The sequence below is a fragment of the Silurus aristotelis genome, assembly GCF_946808225.1.
Source record: "Silurus aristotelis genome assembly, chromosome: 20".
Classification (NCBI taxonomy): domain Eukaryota; kingdom Metazoa; phylum Chordata; class Actinopteri; order Siluriformes; family Siluridae; genus Silurus; species Silurus aristotelis.
The window spans coordinates 15,109,517-15,132,461 of NC_139593.1; the positions used below are offsets into that span (position 1 = coordinate 15,109,517).

Consider the following 22,945-nt stretch of genomic DNA (forward strand, 5'->3'; position numbering starts at 1 on the left):
TTTAAAAATAATATATTTTATATAATATCTTTTTTTTTTTTAACAGGCAGGTGATTTTATCGAAATGATTATGACGGAACAAAAACATGACATATAGCTGAGAAGTTTGTCTCCCAGGGGACCTTTCTTACGATCTGTGAATCATAGTGAACTGCAAAGTCATATTTGTAATGACCAGATGATGGTTATTACCAGCAAATCTATGAATACCAGAAACTGTGAATAAGGCATGTCCTGATGAGTCTCAGGTTTTTTTTGTTTTGTTTTTTTATATCCTTCCAAAATGTTAAATCCGTGACGTGGTTCATACGATTAGATCTTTTGCTCTGTAAAAAAGATTTTTTTTGGTATTATGGGAAACGCTGTTTTATCATCATCATTACACTCAGTATGCACAAAATCTTTAAGCTGTGAACAGCCATGTTTACTAACACGAATCTTTCATTACATTTAATTTCATTACGGAGACTGAAAATGGGAACAGGAACTTCTGAACTAGAATTAAATGGCGTGGGATTCTAGTTTTTGTGTGAATCATTTCACAGGCTGTATAACATCGTCACGGTGAAACAGGCCGAAGAAAAGACATAAAAGCAGAAACACCGCTCTCTCTCCCATACTGACGTTTATTGCAGCAATAATAAAATAAAGCACAATGTGATGTATGTGTACATTGCATAGATAGATCTGAATTTCCCCTATTATATGTAGAATGCAGAACTGATCTGGGGCCAGTTTCTACCGAGTGTTGCATAATCATCCTGCCAAACATTAACCAGGCCTGAGGATCAGCATTCAAAGAGTAACTTTCAACATGAGCAGGGTTATGGCCGAGAGTGACTGCCGCATAGTCTCTGTGGTTGACTCAAGTAGCGTCAATGTTACATTGGGTGGGAACTCCCACTTCTTCTTGCAACAGCACTTCCTGGCCCTGTGGAGCTTCCTAGCAATGATGTGGTGTCACTTTTTTTTTTAAAGCCTATTAAAAATACAAGATGATAGGACACTATGAATTGACATTACTCAGAAATTGCAGTCTCACTCAAAGAATGTGCTGAGCTGACACATGTACTGTACACACTTTAATGTGTTTTGCGATATATCTCCTTCACTCTCTTTTTTAACCCCCGTGTGTTAAAATATCCTCTTTTAAAAACTGACTCATATCATCTTTCACTTACACCCTTAGGGTCTTTACCAACTTCCTCATCTCTCCCTCAAGTCTTGTTCTTCTTTTCATTCCTTCTATTCCTTCTAAAAAATAGAAACGTGCCCTAATATTTTTGACTTTTCCATGCAAAGACCCCAGGAGGAAGTAGGGACATGGGAAGGCAGCCGGTGGACCTTTTTTTAGCCTACACATTTGAATAGTCAGGCAATTTCGATGACACGGCATATGATTGTTTTTAGCCGCGTCGACACTTCGGTTTGATTCTTGTTTGAAAAAGAGGGAACAAACAACACCAGATGGTTTGTAGAGATAGTGTTTGTCGTAGCTCAGCTTTGCATAGTCCTGAGCTCATTGGGTTTTTCAACTGCCAATGCACAAATGTTCATTATAAGGATTGAACCCAGTCTTAATTCAAACCCATTGTTTTACATTTCTGTGTGGTGCCTAAGAAAGAGCATGCGTACATTGTGTTCCTTGGATCAGGCTTGGAAAACCCATGACAGAGAGCATTTCACAAGGGAACATCAAATGTTGTGAAAGTTAGAGGGAGTTGCCTGTGGCTTTCAAAGTGAATGTGTTCATCTCCCCTTTCCATGAACTACCACAATGTACAAGATCAAATGTTACTTCAGTAAAAGCAAAAGTGCATTTTTCACTCAAAAGTATTTGCCTTCAAATGTACTTAAGTATCCAAAGTACTACGATTTAATTCAATTCAATTCATTTGTATTTGTATTGCGCTTTTACGAAAGCGAACATTGTCTCAAAGCAGCTTTACACAGATAATGTGGTGATAAAAATGAATACGTTCTTTAGAAGTGTAAGTTTGTCTCTGATTTATTATGGCTATAATGTTCCTATGATAATTTATGCAACAAGTCTCTTTGCTTAATCAACTCTTTTATTTATTTATGTGAAAAGACTCTAACGTTACTCTTAACACACCGTTCTGTTAATAGAATGATATTAATGAGTCAAACACTGATTAAAATGTATTAAAATGATCATGAGGACAAAACGTTCTTTTCGACTGCTTCAAAAATATCGTGCGAATAAAACCACGGGTGCTGTGGCAGATTCGAGTCAGGAGTTTCTTCCATCATTTATTCCTTTAAAAATGTTCTGCTTGCTGTTTTACTGATGCTGAACTGTACGTTCATGCTAAGTAGATACCACCAAGCGCCAATCAAAACTCTACCCTAATTGGTGGATCAAAACTCTACCCTGATTGGTGGATCAAAACTCTACCCTGATTGGTGGATCAAAACTCTACCCTGATTGGTGACTTGCTGCGTGTTTGACTGCTTAAGTTTTTATCCACTCATAATTAAAAAGTAACGGCTGATTTTGCAAAATGTAGTGAAGTTAAAGTTTCCCCAAATGATTATACTTCAGTACAGTACAGATACACAAAAGGCTTTATTGTCTTTATGGACATTTATCGTCCACCACTTCATGACTCCTGTCAAAACTCAGTTCAACCATTATGTAATCAACACTCTGGAATTAAAATAATGCTAATACAACACAGAAAACAGGGACAAATAAATGAATGTACAAATGAATGTGTTTATTGTCCTAATAGTCACAAACTGCTCAAATAGATAACACATAAACATATTTGTTCTTTCATTTGCCTTGTTAATTAAGGATTATTTCAACAAACCCTAGCACTTCCTTATTATGCAATCATGTTCTCTATAATAACCTGGTAAACAAAGGGATTATAAAATAGTCACACGCAATCATTCAAAAATTTAGGTTGAATTTCATGCCCAGGCAATGGCACACACACACACACACACACACACACACACACACACACACACACACACACACACACACACACTTAAACAAACACACACTGACTTATGGGAATTCCTGCATACTTTCCAAGAAGTTAAGTCAATATAAAATCTGCTTTTCTTTTCATCCTAGATATCAGTAGGATAAACTTGGACACTCGGAGCTGTTGAGACCTGCATGAGAAAGTTTGCTTCATTCCATATGATTGCATGTCCCACAATCACGCAACGGTTTCAACACTGTTCAAGATTGATATGCTCTCGCATCGCCCTAGTTCATTTCCCGGCTCATGAAATATAATATACCAGTGTAAAATTACACTTCTGTGAGGTACAATGCAGCCCTCAATGAGGGTTGATAATGGATATAAGGGCCATTCATTAGGTTTTAATAAGAAAACCCACAATTATTTTAGCCCATGTTGTGCATAATCACTTTTTGCCCACAGGACCTTTGAACTTTTCTTCCCATGAAGGTAACCAGGTCACTTCCTCATGCTCAAATATGGCAATAGGAAGTGCAAGGAGAAGTCGAAGTTCTCAAAGTTCAAACCTGCGTACTGTTGCACTAAATATCACAACTAGTACAAACCACAAGCATGTTTTTTTTTGTTTGTTTGGTTTTTTTGGATTTGATAAAGTTCCTTATAAACTTTACTTGATTAACTTTACATGGATTGTGATCATTTCGGTTTATTTCTAAAATTGTAGGGGTTTTTTATTATTTGTTTCAGAATAAACATCAGTTGATAGGTTTTACATCAAAGTTTTAAGGGTCTACCTGAGGCTGGAACTAAAGAAACCTTGTAACTTTGTTTTAGCTACAATTTCACTGAAAATAAGGGAATATAGAACATAAAAGGGCCACACTGAAATATGTATTTTTGTGGTAAGATGACAGATTAAAGTTGATATTATTGTCCAGATCCTACCAAATTTAGCAAGTACATCTTGTGGTATTTGTCACTCGTGTTTTTGACCTGATGATTACATAAACTTTATCTTGTATCCTAAATACTAGTGGATCTGCAAACAAATGTCTGAGTGTTGGATAATGGGAATATTCCTTTTTCTTGAACATTCAAGACATTAAAATAATCATAATAATAATAATAATAATAATCATTATTATTATTATTATTATTATTATTATTATTATTATTATTATTATTATTATTATTATAAAATTCTTGAAAAAGTAATATACCTTTAATAGAATATTTAAAAAGAAAAAAGTTATTTAATGAAATATTTAAATTATTATTTATTGATTTTTTTAAAGTTTTTTATATTTATAAAAGTAATAAATTAATAATTATAATAATAATAATAATATAAATATTATTTAATAAAAATATGTTAAAGTAAAAATATTAAAATATTTTAAAATAAAATATTTTATTTAATTATATTTTTATTGATTTATTGAATACTTTTTAAAAGTAATAATTCAATAATCATGAAAATAACAATAATAATATTAATATTATTTAAAAAGAAGTTTAAAGTAAAAAATACTTAAATAGTATTTAACCACCGCTTCCAATAATAATAATAATAATAATAATAAGAAGAAGAAGAAGAAGAAGAAGAAGAAGAAGAAGAAGAAGAAGAAGAAGAAGAAGAATATCATCATCATCATCATCATCATCATCATCTTCATTTGGTTAAAGTACAACTAAAGTAAAAGAGAGAATTTATTCCAATATTGCAGATGGAATGATAACAGTAATAAGTTTGTTTATTTATTTAGTTAGTTATTTATTTAATTTATTTAATTTATTTAATTTATTTAATTTATTTACATTTTATTTTTATATTTTCTGCATATTACCCTCTAATAATATGTATTTATCCCCGGAAGCCGCATGAAGTATAATTAGAAAATAATACAATTAAAGAATAAGCCCTGCAGCAGGAACTATTCTCATGGCTGCTGTTAACAGAAAAAGAATCAAAGAATTTGGACCAATCAGAAGCGAGAATTCTTTTGCAAGAAACGCGCGGTTTCACGAGCAAAGAGCTCCATCTAGTGTACTAGGTTACCTAACAGGGTTAGTCCTAAATCGTGCTTTTTTTTTACACGAGTAGGGCACTACCTCCAGCGAAGAAAGCGTGATTCTTGTGCCTTACGTAGTGCACTAATACACGGAGTGCGTGTGTATTAGGAAGTTATCCGGCAACTCATTTTTGCGACAATGCGCGCCTGCTTTCCTGCAGCGAGGCCGCGGAGGATGAGGGGGAAGATGTCCGAGGCTCATGCCGAGGCGGGAAACGACATCATGCCGGCTAAAAAGCAGAAACTAAGCAGCGATGAAAACAGCAACCCTGACCTCTCAGGGGATGAAAATGTAAGCGAAGTGTGTATTTTTTAAAAACTGTTTTAACGCCGGGGCTGGTTCTAATGCTGGGTTTTCCGAGCTCCATTGTGGTGTGTAGGAAAGTTTACATGGCGCGTTTTAGAAGAACGAGGACCTGCAGCATGGCCGTGTCTTTATCCTGAATGTCACATGTTTTTTTTTTCTCTTAATTACGTTTTAAATCTTCGTATGGTTTTGGTCTCCTGAGAGTCCAGGGTGCTTTATTGACTGTAAGGAGATACTAGCTTGCTAGCTGAGCTGCGTGGTGGACAATGGTCTGCGTTTGTTTGTTTGTTTTGATGCCTCCTAATGGTATTTCAGGTCATTTCTTCCATTACTAACTCAATATGGTTACAAAACCGAGACGCATTGATTTCACTCCATGTGCTTTGTGGTTGCACTGCATGCAATATCATGTCTGATGTGTGTGTGTGTGTGTGTGTGTGTGTGTGTGTTTATAGGCAGAAGTGCTGATCTTACTGATCACTCCTCTAAAAGATCTGATAGGTGGACTGATGGATAGCAAACTGACAATTGCGCACAAATATGAAAATATATGTACAACAAATGAATATAAAGGCTCTGAGCAGTGAAAAATGTGCTGCAGCTGTTGAGAAAGTAAAACAAATAACCATAAATATGATCTATAAAAGAAACATTGACACCATGAAATCCTTGTCCTAGGGATGTTAAGAAGCTGGGGTCAGAACGCAAAATCAGCCATTCAAGGTCAGGGCCTTTCTCAAGAGTCCAAGGGTGAAAGCTTGGCAATACTGGGGCTTGAACCCATGATCTTCTGGTCAGTAACCCAGAACCTTAGCTACCATGTCCCCCAAGGCACAATATATGTAGAGAAATCTGGGATGTATATATAATATATAAATTTAGAGTTTGAGATACCTACATTGAATGTAGAATGCTATAAAAGTCATACACTGTGTAAATATTTGAGTGCAACGGTTTCTTTAGAATTAGATTTTCTCAAGAGACGATACTATAGAAATGAAACTTATTTTAGAGGAGTCAATGTGCAGCTTGTATATCAGTACAGATTTACTGTCCATTATTGTCTAAATACCTGTGAAAATGTCAAAACTTCCAAAGTGTCAATATTTTGTGTGAACATTATTGTTATCCAGCACTGCCTTAATCCTCCTGGGTATGAAATTCACCAGAGTTGCACAGGTTGTTGCTGGGATCCTCTTCCACTCCTCCATAATGACATCACAGAGCTGCTGGATGTTACACACATGGCGGTTCTCCACCTTCTGCTTGAGTTCCCAACAGGTTCTAGTGTTCATGTCTGGAGAAATACTTGGCCACTCCATCACATTCACCTTCAGCTTCCTCAGCAATGCAGTTGTCATCTTGGCGGTGTGTTTGGGGTCGTTAGTACGTTGTAAAACTGCCATTAGGCTAATTTTCTGAATTGAGGGCATCATGTTCTCCTTCAGAATGTCACAGTACGTGTTGGAATCAATGTTTCCCCTCAATAAACCGCAGCTCCCCAGTACCATCAGCATTCATGCAGCCCCAGACCATAATGCTACCACCACCATCCTTGACTGTAGGCAAGACACAATTTTCTTGGTTCTCCTCACCAGGGTGTCGCCACACATGCTGGACACCATCTGATCCAAACAAGTTTACCACAGGACATGGTTCCAGTAATTCATGCTCTTGGACAGGTCGTCTTCAGCAAACTTTTTGTAGGGTTTCTTGTAAGCCAACTTCCGAAGAGGCTCCTTCTGGGACGATGGAGATGCAAACCAACTTGTTGCAGTGTTTGGCGTACGGTCTGAGCACTGACAAGCGAACCTTCTGCTTCTGCAAACTCTAAAGCAATGCTGCAACACTGACACGTCTGTTTTGCTGAACCTTTTGCACCTGACGCACAACACGAGGACTCAACTTCTTTAATGGACCCTTGTGAGATCGGTACCAAGTGGAACCAGTCTTGGAAAACCTCTGTATGACCCTGAGCACTGTACTGTAACTCAGTTTCAGGGTGTTACTGATCTTCTTATAGCCTGAGCATCTTTGTGGAGAGCAGCAATTCTAATTCACAAATCCTCAGAGACTCTTTACCATGAGGTTCCATGTTGAAGATCCAGTGGTCAGTATGAGAGAATTGTACTCAACACACCAAATTTGTATGGTTTTGTCAAGGAGACAAAAACATGAACATGATCATTGTTATTTAACCCGAAATGATGCAGTGAGCAACTTCTCATTTCTTAAACACATTCTGTGGCAGTGGAAAAGATGTTAATCTGTTTCAGAAGGGTTCAATTACCAGCATGCATCAAGCTGAGAAAACCTCTAAGGAGATCGCTGAAACGTCTAGAATTAGGTTAAAAACTGTCCAACTGGAAGGATAGTGGGGAAACCAACATCTTAGAGGAAGAAATGTGGTCGGAAAAAATCTTGAATGATTGTGATCACTTTAATGTTTAATGAAATCAAATCGTAACAAAACAACAGTAGAAATCGCGGCTGTGTTTAATAGTGAAAGTAAAACATTTCCACACGCACAATAGGAAGGGAACTCAAGGGATTGGGACTGAATAGCTGTGTAGCCTTCACAAAACCACTTATCAGTGTGGCTAATTTTGGAAAAAAAAGGCTTTAATTTGCTAGGGAGCATAATGATTGGACTCTGGAGCAATGGAAGAAAGTCATGTGGTCCGATGAGTCCAGATTTACCCTGTTCCAGAGTGATTGGAGCATCAGGGTAAAAAGAGAGGCGGATGAACTGATGCAACTGATTATGCCTAGTGCCCACCGTACAAGCCTGTGGGGGCGGTGCTATGATCTGAGGTTGCTGCAGTTGGTGAGGTTCAGCAACATTATGTGCCCAAAGAATGAGGTCAGCCGACTACCTGAATATACTGAATGACCAGGTTATTCCATCAATACATTTTCTCTTCTCTAATGGCATGGGCATATGCCAGGATTCATCAGAATCCAGACCTTAACCCCATTGAGAATCTTTAGGATGTGCTGAAGAAGACTTTGCGCAGCTGTCTGACGATCTAGATGATCTACATGTTGAAGCAGAACTGCATGATGATTTCTGGCAGTGAAATCAGTGAGTCATCGGTGTCCTAGTGGTGCAGGGTAGAATTTAGTAGGGAGATGGTAGATGGAAAAAACACTGTGATGGAGTTGTTAGGATGCAGCTGTATCAGCTGGCTGAAATCTCCTCAAGAAGTATCGACGCTGTTGTGCCGTTCTAACCACAGCGAAAGTGTTCTGGTGCCAGGATAGATATAGTGATTCACTACGGAGAGAAATGGCACTATGGCTGAAAGATAGATTTTTTTAATTGAAGGAAATTATTATTATTTTTGGTTTTGTTGTTGGCGAGTGAAAAATGATTTACATTATAAAGGAATTTGAAAGGAGAGAGAGAGAGAAAGAGAGAGAGAGAGAGAGAGAGAGAGACATAATAAGAAACCACTGATGTGTGTTTTATTTCAAATTTAATTTCTCATGTGTTTATAATATTAAACTTTGGTTGTTCCAGATTTAATGTTTATGCAAAACTAAAGTTTATTTCCATATGATACGGTTCAACATTAGAGACGGAAAACATGCAGTCATTTTTTCAATAAATAATGAGTTTGGCCCATGATTTCGTCCCAGTTTTTAATTTTGGCCCACTGTGAATAAGTTTGTAACCCCTGGTTTAGAGCAATTCATAAATATGATCAGAGGGTAATGAAAATCATGAGACTTCTGTTTCGAAACTAAATGCATCTTTAACCATGTCCTCACCTCACAACTGTTCAGCGAAAGTCTGTTTTTCTCTATTTCAGTTATTGGAAGACAAAACAAGGCATAACAACAGGACCTGCTCCAAAAGCCATGCTAGACTAGATTTTTTAGAAACATATACCGTGAATTATTTCTTTTTTTACACACTGGTCAGTTTAGCTGAAGTCTATTTCAAGTGCTTGGTTGCTGTAAATACTTGGCTGTGTCTACAGTTGAGAAGAGTCACATGTACATTACAGCATGTTGAAATTTATTCTTCACATATTACCAACATGGCGGTGTTGGGGCTTAAACCACCGACCTCCCAAATGGAAATCCAGAGCCTCAACCGTTTGATGACCCCAAATCCCTTTTTGTGGTCCAACCATGCCATTGTCGACATTTGAGTTTTGAATAGTGTATCATACATGGTACTGATCCAAATATTTCCATGTTCTGAGCTACACAATCGCTCCGAGCTTTAAAAAAAAAGCCTAGAATTAGTGTTTGTGTTTATTACTGGATAGATGCTGGATTTACTGCCAAATGTAATCAGTGCATCAAGCCATTTTTGATTATACATCAATCATGAACATGTCGCTATGTTTTAGGACGACGCTGTTAGCGTTGAGAGCGGAACGAACGCGGAGCGCCCAGACACCCCTACCAACACGGCCAGCGCCCCCGGCAGGAAGAGCTGGGGCAAGGGCAAGTGGAAGTCGAAGAAATGCAAATACACCTTCAAGTGTGTTAACAGCCTGAGGGTAAGAAAGTAGCAGCATGTCTTTTTCAGTGACACTGGGCTTTATGTAATATTTCACTACTTCCTTTTTCTCTAAAACTAGACATTTAAGATAATGAAAATGTTTTCTCTTAGAGAGATTAGGTGGCATGATGAAACCTCTCTTAATTGTAAGTTGTTTTTATTCCCTCTAGGAAGACCATGGCCAGCCTTTATTTGGTGTCCAGTTCAATTGGCACAGTAAGGAGGGAGACCCCCTTGTCTTCGCCACAGTGGGAAGCAACCGAGTGAGTGGATCCAGATTTCTCCAGTCAAGTTTGTTTTTGTTTACAAATCACAACTTTTGCGTGGAAAGTGCAGCGTCTTGCGTGTCCAAGGGTCTCTTTGATAAAGGAGCAACGAGACCCCTGGACAGATAAACACACAAGACGAGGAGAAGATTCAGGCCAAAGAACACAACAGAAAGTTTCCAAAGTTTGGGATCATCTCAAATGAAAACATAAAGAAATCCCAGTACAGTGCGGTTACCGTTTTTAAAGTGATTTGAAATTGATTGATCTTTTTAATGATTTTTATTTATTTATATATATATATATATATATATATATATATATATATATATATATATATATATATATATATATATATATATATATATATATATATATAATTATTTTTTTTTGTTGTTTTTTGGTGTGATATGGCAATTAAATGCACCAAATGGGTTTATTTTTGACAGATATACTTGTAGGCAGTTTCAGCAATAAAAGTGTAATTAGTTTCTAAAAAGGATACAAATTACTGGTTTATCTTAAGAGGCTTTAATAAAGAAAATGCACTTAATTGATGGACTAATCGCTAGAATAATCGATTGCTTAAAAAAAAGGCCAAGAAAAATGGTTTATATTTCTGTTTTGAAGCATGTTGGCCTCTTTATGTTGGAAAAGGGTTTCTGGGAAAAAGCAGTGCCCCCATAAAAATAATGGCTTAACGCCTAATTAAATACTCTGACTGAGCAGATTGTAAGACCTGTACTATATTTAAGCTTAGAATTCAGTTAGTAGGAACATCCTGAAACCATGAATTTATTAATCAGGGTTTCTAAAGGGTTTTAAAAAGTAAAAAGAAAAACTAGCCAAATTTAGACATCAAACTTTTAGGTCTTGAAAAGTCTTAATAAAAGGCTTGTTAAAATGCTCCTTCAGAATGTTTTTGGTTTGTTTGTTTCCATGGTTTTGTAGTTCTTACTTTGGCCAGTCCAAATATAATTCTCTGTATTACAACTACAAATGAGATGCATACAAGAGCCAATCAGCTTCCTGTTATTAGCGCAAATCTCTTTTGAGAAAATGTAGTTTTTTTGTTGTTTTTTTAGCTACAGGGAAGTCCAAAGTTTGAGATACTTGACTTGAAAATAAATGAATTCCAGGCTTGGTTAAGTAGAGTTGTTAACAGCGTATTTGTGTGTTTTTGATGATGTGATATCAGTTTTAAGTTTCATTCTTATTGGTATTAAAAAAGTCTTAAATTTGATTTAATGAAACCTGCAGAAACCCGTGAATGAATGATTAATTGTACTGTTATTTTCTCTTAGGTCACCTTATATGAATGTCATTCCCATGGAGAAATCCGACTACTGCAGTCTTATGTGGATGCAGATGTATCCTTGTCTCACTTTTTCTCTTTTTTCTTTTTTTGTCTATCAATTTTTTTTTTTTTTATCGATGGTTCAAATCCCTAGGAGTCAAAACTAATACGACGCTACACCATATATCATTTAAGTGTTCTCACAACGCAATAATCAAAGGAGCTCCTCAACAACCACTTAGATCTTCTATATACAGCAGGGAAAATAAGTATTTGACACATCAGCATTTTTATCAGTAAGGGGATTTCTAAGTGGGCGATTGACACAAAATTTCCACCAGATGTAGCCATCAAGCCAAATATTGAATTTATAAAAAGAAATCAGAACATTTAAGTATACAAGTTGAGTCATAATAAATAAAGTGAAATGACACAGGGAATAAGTGTTGAACACATGAAGATAAAGTGCAAAATGGCATAGAAAGCCAGGAGATCACCTGAAATTCATATCAGTTGCTTTAGTCTTAATTAATGGCATATAAAGGCTTCTCATTACCCAGGAGGCACTCAGGAAAGACTTCATGATGGGTAAAAGCAAAGAACTCTCAAGATCTTCGTAATCTTATCGTTGAAAAGCATTTTGATGGGAATGGTTATAGGCGCATTTTCAGAATGCTGAATGTTCCTGTGAGCACTGTGGGGGCCATTATCCGGAAATGGAAAGAGCATCAGTTCACCATAAACCGGCCACGATCAAGTGCTCCACGTAAGATTCCTGTCCGAGGAGTCTAAAGAATAATCAGGAGAGTTCGCCAATAACCACTTGGGCAGAACTTCAGGAAGACCTTGCATCAGCAGGTACTGTTGTTTCAAAGAAAACTATAAGCAATGCACTGAACCGCCACGGCATTCATGCACGCTCACCACGCAAGACTCTGTTGCTGAACAAAAAGCATGTTGAGGCTCGGTTAAAGTTTGCAAAAGATCATTTGGAGAAGCCTGTGGAATATTGGGAGACTACAGTATGGTCAGATGAAAGCAAAATTGAACTTTCCTACACACCATGTTTGGAGAAGAAATGGCACTGCCCACCACCCCAAGAACACCATACCAACAGTTAAGTTTGGGGGTGGAAGCATCATGGTTTGGGGCTGCTTTTCAGCAAGGGGTACTGGCAGACTTTATATTATTGAAGGCAGGATGAATGGAGAAATGTACCGGGACATTCTGGATAAAAATCTGCTGCCATCTCCCGGAAAGCTGAAAATGAAAAGAGGGTGGACGTTTCATCAAGACGATGATCCCAAACGCAAGGCCAAGGAAACAATCTTTTCTTCAAACCACCTTTTGCAGACCTTTGGCATTCTAGCGGTGAATTTTTCAAGATAATGTCATTGCAAATTAACCCGTGCTTCCTGAAGCTGTTATGAAGTTTCTCATATGTAATAGATGATTTTCCCCAGACATTGACAATCTCAACAAATTTTGGCCAAATCTAGAGATTTTGAGGAGATAATGAACCTTTAAGTACATTGTTGTTTTTAATAATTTACCTCAACTTTTGATTTGTTCAGCTTTCCCTTCGTTTACGTTTATGTTCGAAATATTCTAGCAGTTAAATTGAATTGTGAAGCAGAATCCAAACAAATTATGGCCAATATCATTAATATTTAAGGTTCTACAACTTTTAACAACCTTCTCTTCACATCTCTGGTACAATAGCTGGCATTGTGTGTGGGGGGGGGGGGGGGACCTTTTAGCTCGTTCCTTGGTTATTTGTAAAGTATTTGAGTGCATTTAATTGCTTCTTAACGACTGCACAGGCAGATGAGAACTTCTACACCTGCGCTTGGACGTTTGACACTATCACCAGCCACCCTCTGTTGGCAGTGGCTGGATCCCGTGGCATCATCCGCATCATCAACCACATTACTATGCAATGTGTTAAAGTAAGTTATTTTTTTTCCGTATGTAATCATTTTCACTCCATGTGCACTATGGGGTTATTATATGATAACGCATGAGCTCTTTTTTTTTTTTTTTCTCCTTCCCACACCATCCTCCTGTATGATGTCTGAACTGTAATCATTGTGACCAATATAAGATGAGGGCAATGTACATTTCAGTAAAATGCATGACTGCAAATACGTACTACACGGAATCATACGAATTACGAAATTGTACGTCCCAGAAAGTCCATACAAATAACTCGATTATTTCCCAACTTGCAGCATTACGTTGGACACGGAAACGCAATCAACGAGCTGAAGTTTCACCCGAGAGATCCCAACCTCCTCCTGTCAGTGAGCAAAGGTAAAGAACATATTAAATACTCTTGTATGAACCATTACTCAAATGCATAATTAACATTTCAACTGTCGCTGTTCAGACCACGCGTTACGCCTGTGGAACATCCAGACGGATACGCTCGTAGCCATTTTCGGAGGTGTGGAGGGCCATCGGGACGAGGTCTTGAGTGCGGTAAGTTTGAAATCTGTAACAATACTGTCTAAATTGAAATTGTGTAATAAGTTATAAATTACAAATGAACCAGTAAGGCGTGTCTACATTGTCTAACGTCTAAAGATAAATATTCCCATTGGAATGCAGCCTTATGATACGATCCTGTGGATTATAGGACTTTGACCTACTTGGTGAGAAGATCATGTCTTGTGGAATGGACCACTCTCTGAAGCTGTGGAGAATAAATTCAGAGAGGATGCAAAAAGCAATACGAGGATCTTATGAGTACAACCCCAGCAAGACCAACAGGTAAAGCCAGTTAGACTTTGTAGGGCAAAGTATTGTGAAAAATATTTTATGGGGCCACCACACATTTTGCTGAAAGGTTTACATACACCGTGGAAATGAGCACTTTTAGCAAATAATAAAAAAAATCAAAAAAGGAAAGATGCTTACCTTTTTATCTTCATTTTTTTTTTAGATAGACTTTAAACATGCCATTGTGTTGAAATCGTCATCATGGCCGGATCATGATACTGTAGATTTGAACAGGAAACAAGACCTGAAGTCAGTGTAGATGACCTCTGGATTGGTCTACAAAGAAATGTTGAGCATGTTTTGTAAATTAATTGCCATTTTGTTACGTTATGGACTATGAAATTTTGAACTCTACACTGAAGTATTGGGACACCTGACCTTTTCCAGCCATCTGTGGTCCTTTTCCAAACTGTTAGCACAAAGTTGGAGGCACGTAATCGCATTGGATGTGGTACCATTAAACGAACTAGGAGACCAAAACCTGTTCCAGCATAACAAAGACGCTGTGCACAAAGACAACTCTGGTTTGGACTAAAAGATCTTGAGTGGCCTCTTATAGAGCTTTGACCACAACCCTGTTAAACACCTCTAGGATGAATGTGAACACTGACTGCACCCCAGGCCTCCTCATCTCACCTACATCATTGCTGGACTTTATTAACACCCTTGTGACTGAATTAGCACAAACCTGCACAAGCGAACTCCAAAATCTACTGGAACTTCTTCCCAGAAGAGTGGAGGTTATTATACCAGCAAATAGGGAGCTAATGTGAGGTGGGATTTTTAGAAAGCACATATGAATGTAATGGTCAGGTGTCCACAAACTTTTGTTTATAAAATGCCAAATTTTTATATAATTTGTTTTCCCCTCTTCAGGCCTTTTGTGTCTCAAAAGATTCACTTTCCAGATTTCTCCACACGGGACATCCACAGAAACTACGTAGATTGTGTGCGCTGGCTCGGGGATTTAATTCTTTCAAAGGTACACAACATCGCGGGGTTCACAGCTAGGGTTCCTCCGTAATATATGTATATGTATGTAACCTATTATGTAACAAAGTCTACTTACAGTTAAAGCAAAGGCAAAGACATTTATTTTTTCATCTGTATTAGTTTGCATGCATGTCAGCTTTAGACCGAACAAAATGTTTGTATATGATGCAGTTTAGATCATTTTCCCCAAATTTCTAAATAAATCCCATGAATTCCTAAAGTTTCCAACTTGGAATATTTTTTTACAAATATATATATATTTTTTTACTTTCCAAAATTTACTGGAAATTCTCCACCGTTTTGCCCTAGTCACAGCAAAGGACTTGTTTGGGACTGAACAAGAGTTATTTTTTTATATTTAATTCAGGAAGTTGAATTATTCAATAAATTGTCTGTACTCGATCACTTTCTATGTCTTAGTCCTGTGAAAATGCCATCGTGTGCTGGAAACCTGGGAAGATGGAGGATGATGTTGACCACATCAAGCCCAGCGAGTCTAACGTGACCATTCTGGGCCGCTTTGACTACAGTCAGTGTGACATCTGGTACATGCGCTTCTCCATGGACTTCTGGCAAAAGGTGCTCACAAAATGCACAACCAATTCACCAGTGTACATTGATTCACAGTTTACTATGTGGACTTACAGTATAGAGTGCTATTTGAGGCAGGAGAGTGAATTCATAAACAATTTCCACATTACCAAATTCCCAATCAAACACTGACCACAAAATACAAACGCAAATTTTAGAATTGAATACAGCACTAACGTGTAGTACACTGGGTTTACACTGACATATGAGTAATTATATAGGGAGATATATAGATAGAAAGTACTTTGTCCCTGGTTTTACAGAGAGAACCTCAAAATGGCTTCCTCAAATATTTTTGTATTTGATCAATTGGGAATGATGTGAGCCACTGTACTATTTTTAATGTGAAGAAAATTCGAATTGTGTATAAACGTTTTTGTCTACATTTATTCAGGTATATAATATTTCATAGAATTGATAATAGCAAAATGTGATTTTATTTATTTATTTTTTTCAATCTGCTTGTTCAAATCTGGTTGAATAACTTTCTAAAAGCAGCTCTAAATTTATTGCAAATCACCAGGTTATATTATAGAACAATCCTTTTACAGGTACTTGTGTCTTAAAAAAAAAAAAAATTGGGGCAGGGCAACAAAAGGTTGGAAAAGTAAGTGTTGTGTAAGTGTTAAGTCGGTTCAATGGCAACAGATCAGTAACAGGATTGAGTAAAAACTGGGTAAAAACAGTGTCTGTCTCGGTGCAGAGTCTCTCTGAGGTAAAGATGGGAAGATTTTCACCAATCTGCAACAAACCAAAGTGTAGGGGGTCCATCTGGCTTGCTATCTAGCTAACATGCAGCTCTGATTGTATGGTGTGCGTTAGTGCCTGTGGAACTTGCACATCTGGAAAGCCGCCTAATATGGTGAAAGGCTTTGCATATTTTAACAAGACAGTAAAACTGCATACTGCGACTATTACAACAGCATGGCTTTGTAGTTGAAGAGTCCATGTGCTTAAGCGACCTGCTGCAGTCCAGACCTTTCACCATTTTAATACATTTGCTGAATCATGAAACAAAAAAAATAAAGCAAAGAAGACCCAGGACTGTTGAGCAACTAGACTCCAATGAACTGACTCCAGCAACTGGTCCTCCTCAGTTCCCAGGGGTATACAGATTATACTCACTGGAAAACATGGCCTTGTCTCAGCTTTTTTTTTTTTTTTTTTTTGTATTTATTTTACATTTTTCACAATATTTTGTAATTTAGAAAGTGTCCAGTGTTGGTGCTTTAGTAAAAGTCGGCAATTAATTTTGTTACAGGAGTAGCAGAGAGATTTCTAACAGCTGGTTTCAGGCTGGTTTTATTCTGGGCATGTTTGCTGCAGTTTGAATTAAAGTGCGATAGTTAGTGCACTGGATTCTTATGCACCCCGTTTGTGTTTCCCATATTTTTAAATAAATGTTTATTAGTTTCATGGGGTTATGTGCCGCAGAGTGAATGACGCCTGTGTATATGTGGGTTGCATGGTGAAATTCATTAGATGTGCTTTGTTTTGAGTTGTGGTACAGTAAAACCCCGTTGTACGAGCATAATGCGTTCTTGAAAATTGCTCGTGTGTCCATTTGCTCATACGTTCGAACTGATTTCCCCATAGGAATGAATGTAAAAGCGATTTAATCCGTTCCGAGATCTCATCCGATCGCTTATTTCTGCACTTAAAAAGTATTTGTAGCCTATTTTAACAAACAAATACACCGCAAATTACTGTAATGTAAACATAATTTAACACTTACTCGTGTGATAGTGGTTGATTGCGGTTGAGACGCGCACCACGCTCGTAACCTCCTCGGTTTCCATGGTAATTCTATTAACTTTCGTTTTCACAGCACCATCACTGATTTTCTTGGGAGACATTTTTTCAAGATTTCTAGTGAAATAAAAATATTAAACTAAAAAAAGTGAAGTTTTTGCTGCACTGAACAACGAGAGCGACCGAGTGATATGTCATCAACGAGAGCGACTGATGCTACCCTCTCCCGAAAACGGGGAAGCGGCAGCGTGGGTTTCCTCGTGCTTTCGAAATTTGCTCGTGAAATAGGGTAAAATTTTACGAACAAGGTTGCTCGTATCTCCGTTTGCTCGTACTATAGGTTGCTTGTACAACAGGGTTTTACATGTCTTGAACACGTGCATAGCCGTTTACGATTACAAAAATAATGAGACAATTCACAAAATAATGACAAATTCAAGTGCAACCAAACTCAAACCACCTCCTACATGTAATCTATGATCTGTACAATGGGGCTTTTTCCAGTCTGCGTATCAGCCTTTTTAATGCAAACTATGCTCAGTTTCGGACTAAACTTCCAGTGTGAAAGCCTCTTATAATAAAGTTAGTGAAGCAGTGTTATTTTCTATGTATTTATGTTGGTGTATTTTTTTTATTGCTGCAGATGCTGGCTTTGGGAAATCAGGTTGGGAAACTGTACGTGTGGGACCTGGAGGTCGAAGATCCTCATAAAGCAAAGTAAGACCGATCTACGCCTACCTCACATGCTAGAACTGTTCGTTTTAATGCAAGCCGCTACTCTTATACTCATAGTGCTGACTATACTATCTGACTGTAGCACTGATGGTCACTTTGTTCACTCTACAGGTGCACCACTCTCACGCTACCTAAATGCACTTCGGCCATCAGGCAGACGAGCTTCAGCAGAGACAGCAGTATTCTCATAGCGGTGTGCGACGATGCGTCTATCTGGCGCTGGGACAGGCTACGTTGATGGTTATCCATACCCTCATGCTTTCTTTCCCCGGACCGCTAGAAACAAGCGCTCAGCACAGGCTGCGTTCTGCATGCCTGAGCAACCTGGACTATGGATGCTTATTAGCTTAAGCTTTGGAAGTTGCTTACCTCAGATGTGTCTGCTTTTTTGTTCTTCTTTTGTTACCTTTTCTGTCTTTAATAAAACCTATTTTTACTTGTTTACCTCGTTTTTTTTTTTTTTTAGGACCGATCTGTCCGAGCGATTCTAAAACGGCATGTTTAAATTTATGACGTTCAGCAGACACCCTTATCCCGAGCAACATACAACTGGGCAGTTGAGGGTTAAGGGCCTTGCTCATGGGCCCAACAGAGAAAGCTTGGAGGTGCCTTGGTGTGACCTACCAATCCAGAGTCCGATGCCTTAACCACTGAACTTTTTTATTTTTTATAAAATAATTTTTTATATATACATTTTTGCTGCAAACAAATGGTGATGAAGTTAATTACACAAGATGCACTGATCAGGCATGACATAACATTAGTGCCACCCAGATGAGGTCTGGTTCCTCTCAAGGTTTTTTCCATATGCCGTCTCAGGGAGTTTTTCCCTGCCATAGTCGCCATCGGCTCGCTCATTAGGGAAAAACTTAAACGTAAGAAAGATTGAATACGATTGTATTTTATCTGTGTAAAGCTGCTTTGAGACAATGTTCAAAGTTTAAAGTGCTATACAAATAAAAATTTAATAAGGCCAGTGAATATAAATCCATTCAGAAAGCTAATTTCTTGACAATATCTCCTGCTTCACTGATGTGATGCTACACCCGCTATGGTTCCTCACTCTCTGGACCAGCCTGATTCATCCTCATGCTCTATTTTTGCTCTCAGATTTGCATTTTTCTTTTCCCTTCTACTGCTGGGGTGAAACCCTCTGTAAATACTGATAATATGCCCCAAGTTTATCTTTAGTAAGAACCTTACTTGTTTCCTGTAGACTCGTACACAAGGACTGCTGCTGTGATCATTCTTGCTATGAGGCTAATATTGGACATTCGCTTTATAATATTCAAAGTGTAATCTTTTACAATCCTATAATCCAGCATCATTCTGAAGACCATTCATTTAAATTTAGTTTTATTTATATGGCGCTTCGATCAATACACCATCTTTGCAGAGATAAAGTTGTATAAAAGAATGTATAAGTTCAGTGCCTATACGTTTGTTTCTTATAATTTTAAGTTTATCCCGAGTGAGCGAACAAGTGGCAAGGAATAACTTCCTGAGATGAGTTTGAGGAAGAAACACAGAAAGAAACCAGACAGAAAAGGGAACCCATTGTTGTCTGGGTGGCACCGAATGTACATTTATTACACATTCATCATTGTTGAGGTGTGGTGTTTGGTGATGGGGGGCTTAGATATAGCTCTTGAGTAGCTCAGTAACTTCATGGATATATAGACTGTTCATATGGAACCATCCCCAGACTCCAAAATGAAGAGAATGACCAGTTCCTTTCAAGGAAATTTCCTTATTCTGCATCAAGGACATTTTTCTTGCAAATACTAGGCATTTGATTTACATACTAGGAATCTCCATTCCAATTTCAGTAAAACTGATTCGTTGCCATGTCTGATGAATAGAGAATATATTATTGGGTATTATTTCTTCTGATTTTGTATTATACTGTTCCAATATAATGACAAGAAAACAACGTCCTGCTGTGTAAATCCTCTGATTTGTGGTCGGTTAAAATCCACAAGCTGAATATCGCTTGAACATTTTTAAACATGGATGAAATAGTGGATATTAAATTAATTGTTTAGATTATTAAGCAGTAAATACTGACTATTAAAATAAGTATAAGTTAAAACCAGTTCTGTCTTTTCAAGAATAGTATCCTGAAATACTGTATATAGGTTATAAAGTGTACTTATATTGTTTTTGTTAATGGATTTGAATTGACCCTCAGTCACAAAGAAACCACCACTAACAACAGTTTAACATAAAATCGAAAGACTTAATCCACTTATAGGTGCTTATTTGCATTATTAAAATTTACAGTATAAAATAAGTTTTTTTGTTTTATTGTTTTTTTTTTGTATGATTGTCTCAAAGCAGCTTTACAGAAATTAACAGTTAAGGTGAATGGTGTGTATTTATCCCTGATGAGCAGCCATGGCGACTGTAGCAATGAAAAACTCACTCAGATGTTATGAGGAAGAAACCTTGAGAGGGACCAGACTTAAAAGGGGAACCCATCCTCATTTGGGTGACATCAAGAGTGTGATCATAAATCTTTAAACAATACGGAACACTGGAGAGAGAGAACTAACATGAGCACTGGAATGGAAGATTATGAGTAATTTTCTTTCTACAGTCTTTCACAGCCATTTGTGGTTATAAAACTAGGAGCTACTGAGCAACTCATAAAATATGTCTGTAATAGTATGCAATAGTAAGATAGTAAGTCTTTGAAAGCTTGTCAGGGCCATCAAGGCCTTCTCTGCTGTCCCAAACAGACTTACTAACTTACGTTTTTAATATTTCTTCCATGAAAAAAACATTAAATTATTAATAATAGTCTATTTTCATCATTTCATAGCATTTCTTATGGTTGTGCTGCTCCAGTAGTGTATGTTTATGTTAGAGTTTCTATCTAAACATATTTCGGCCATCATGTGTTGGAGGTGGTAGCACAGTGGGAAATGCTCTGAGTTATCGATTAGAAGGTCAAGGTTCACCCTGGCATTGCCAAACTGCCATGCTTGGGGCCCTTTGGCAACCCCTTAACCCTCTGTGCTCCAGGGGTGCTGTATCATGGCTGACCCTGTGCTCTTTCCTAAAATCGCTGAGATATGCAAAGAAAAGGTTTCAGTGTGCCGTAAAGCAGTGGTCCCCAACCCCCGGGTCAATTGGTACCGGGCCGCATAGAAAGAATACATAATTTACATTATTTCCGTTTTATTTACTATCTGATTCTGAACTATGTTTATTTTGGAAAATGACCGGATTCTCTCTTGATGCATGTCAATACGCCTCGGTCACATGTCTTACCTCCATCCTCAACCTTCTTAAATGGGCTGCTCCGGCCGCTAACACATAAAACATTACCGTTAAATTGAAACCCCCAAGCTAGAAAAATTTTCAAAAAACACCACAGTGGATTTATGTTTATTATTATATTTAGAAAATACCAGTTTTTATGGTCGTATCATTTTATTTTGTTGTATTTATCAACCACACCTTAAAGGCCGGTCCTTGAAAATATTGTCTGACATTAAGCCGGGCGCAAAAAAGTTTGGGGACCACTGCTGTAAAGTATATGTGACATGTATAAAGCACCTTTCTTTCTTTATGTGTTGCCAGGGTCAAAGAAATATGCCTTGAGGCCTTCAGAATTAACAGTGTGGGGCGCTGTAGCTGAGAATACATGACAACAACCAATCAGATTGCGATTTGCTGGCACCGGGGCTGTCTAGCAGGCGTAAATACAATAGCATTGGCATTTTCACATCCTTTGAATGAATAGTCAGAGAGGTCACTAATCAGAGCTTGCAAACCACGTTTGTAGCAAACTGCACAAGCTCAGACATATTGGTTAATCGTTTTTTTTATTCTGCAGTGGCTGACAGAGAAGAAATTGATTTGATTCCACTTACAAGGACTTTTCAAGAAAATTTAGACATTGTGAGGAAAGGTTGGCCAAAACAGTCAAATCAGTTTTTCATGAACCCTTTATCCTTTTGATTTTTTTTCTTTTTTTGCAGAATTTGCACAAATACACACAATTTCCCTTTATTTCAAATCCCCATGAAAAACCGCAATGCACTGAAAACATGCAGGGTCATTTTACGAGGTTAAGATTGATGCTTCTGCTAGAGATGATGTATGCGGGTGGTGCATCTGTTGGCTGCAGTGAAAGGAAACTTGTTGAATTGTGTTTATCGGTTCTCTTGCTTTAGTAATGGCATCCATTTACACTATAAGAGACTGTGATACAGCTCATTGTTTTTCTCTATAATATGAATGGTTTCTATAGCTGGGATGTCATGATAGTATTAAGAGGTGGATTGATTCGGGTTAAACACCACTGAAGGTCAAAGGGGTGAAATGCTTGGCCTGCTAGTTGCATTTATAGTCAAATTATAAATTTTCTATATGTTTATTATGAATATGATTGATTTATATATAGCAGGTAAATATATATATATATATATATATAGTTAAAACGATTGCTGTTGCAATTGTTATGAATTATTTATGAATTATTATCATAAATATTATTATTATTTAATATTTTTTATTCTTCTCGTGGGATAAAAATAAATCGGTCTCAGCGAACAATTTTGTTTTGACTGAAAACTAAAACGACTGTGTTTGTGTGTGCGCGCGCATCTACATGTGACCACCAGTCACGCCTTTTCCGTATTTTATTTCCGGGGTCAGA

At 37.5% G+C, this 22,945-nt stretch overlaps 1 protein-coding gene across 3 annotated transcripts; it reads left to right on the top strand.

The window, feature by feature from the left end:
* Positions 1-5,143: 5,143 nt before the first annotated feature.
* On the top strand, positions 5,144-18,718 carry eed (embryonic ectoderm development). Of its 3 annotated transcripts, none has more exons than XR_014530340.1 (12): positions 5,144-5,327; positions 9,707-9,859; positions 10,032-10,124; positions 11,432-11,497; positions 13,248-13,373; positions 13,656-13,737; positions 13,814-13,905; positions 14,063-14,196; positions 15,082-15,187; positions 15,619-16,493; positions 16,552-18,258; positions 18,388-18,718. XR_014530340.1 is itself a non-coding variant. In XM_083521946.1 (12 exons), exons 1-12 carry the CDS (start codon positions 5,175-5,177, stop codon positions 18,512-18,514), a joined length of 1,365 nt encoding a protein of 454 aa, XP_083378072.1. In that variant the 5' UTR covers positions 5,146-5,174; the 3' UTR covers positions 18,515-18,718. The 3 variants fall into 3 exon arrangements, 1 of the variants encoding a protein (XP_083378072.1); XR_014530341.1 differs by having other exon boundaries at positions 15,619-16,486; positions 16,547-18,258; XM_083521946.1 differs by having other exon boundaries at positions 5,146-5,327; positions 15,619-15,777; positions 18,185-18,258.
* Positions 18,719-22,945: the final 4,227 nt, after the last annotated feature.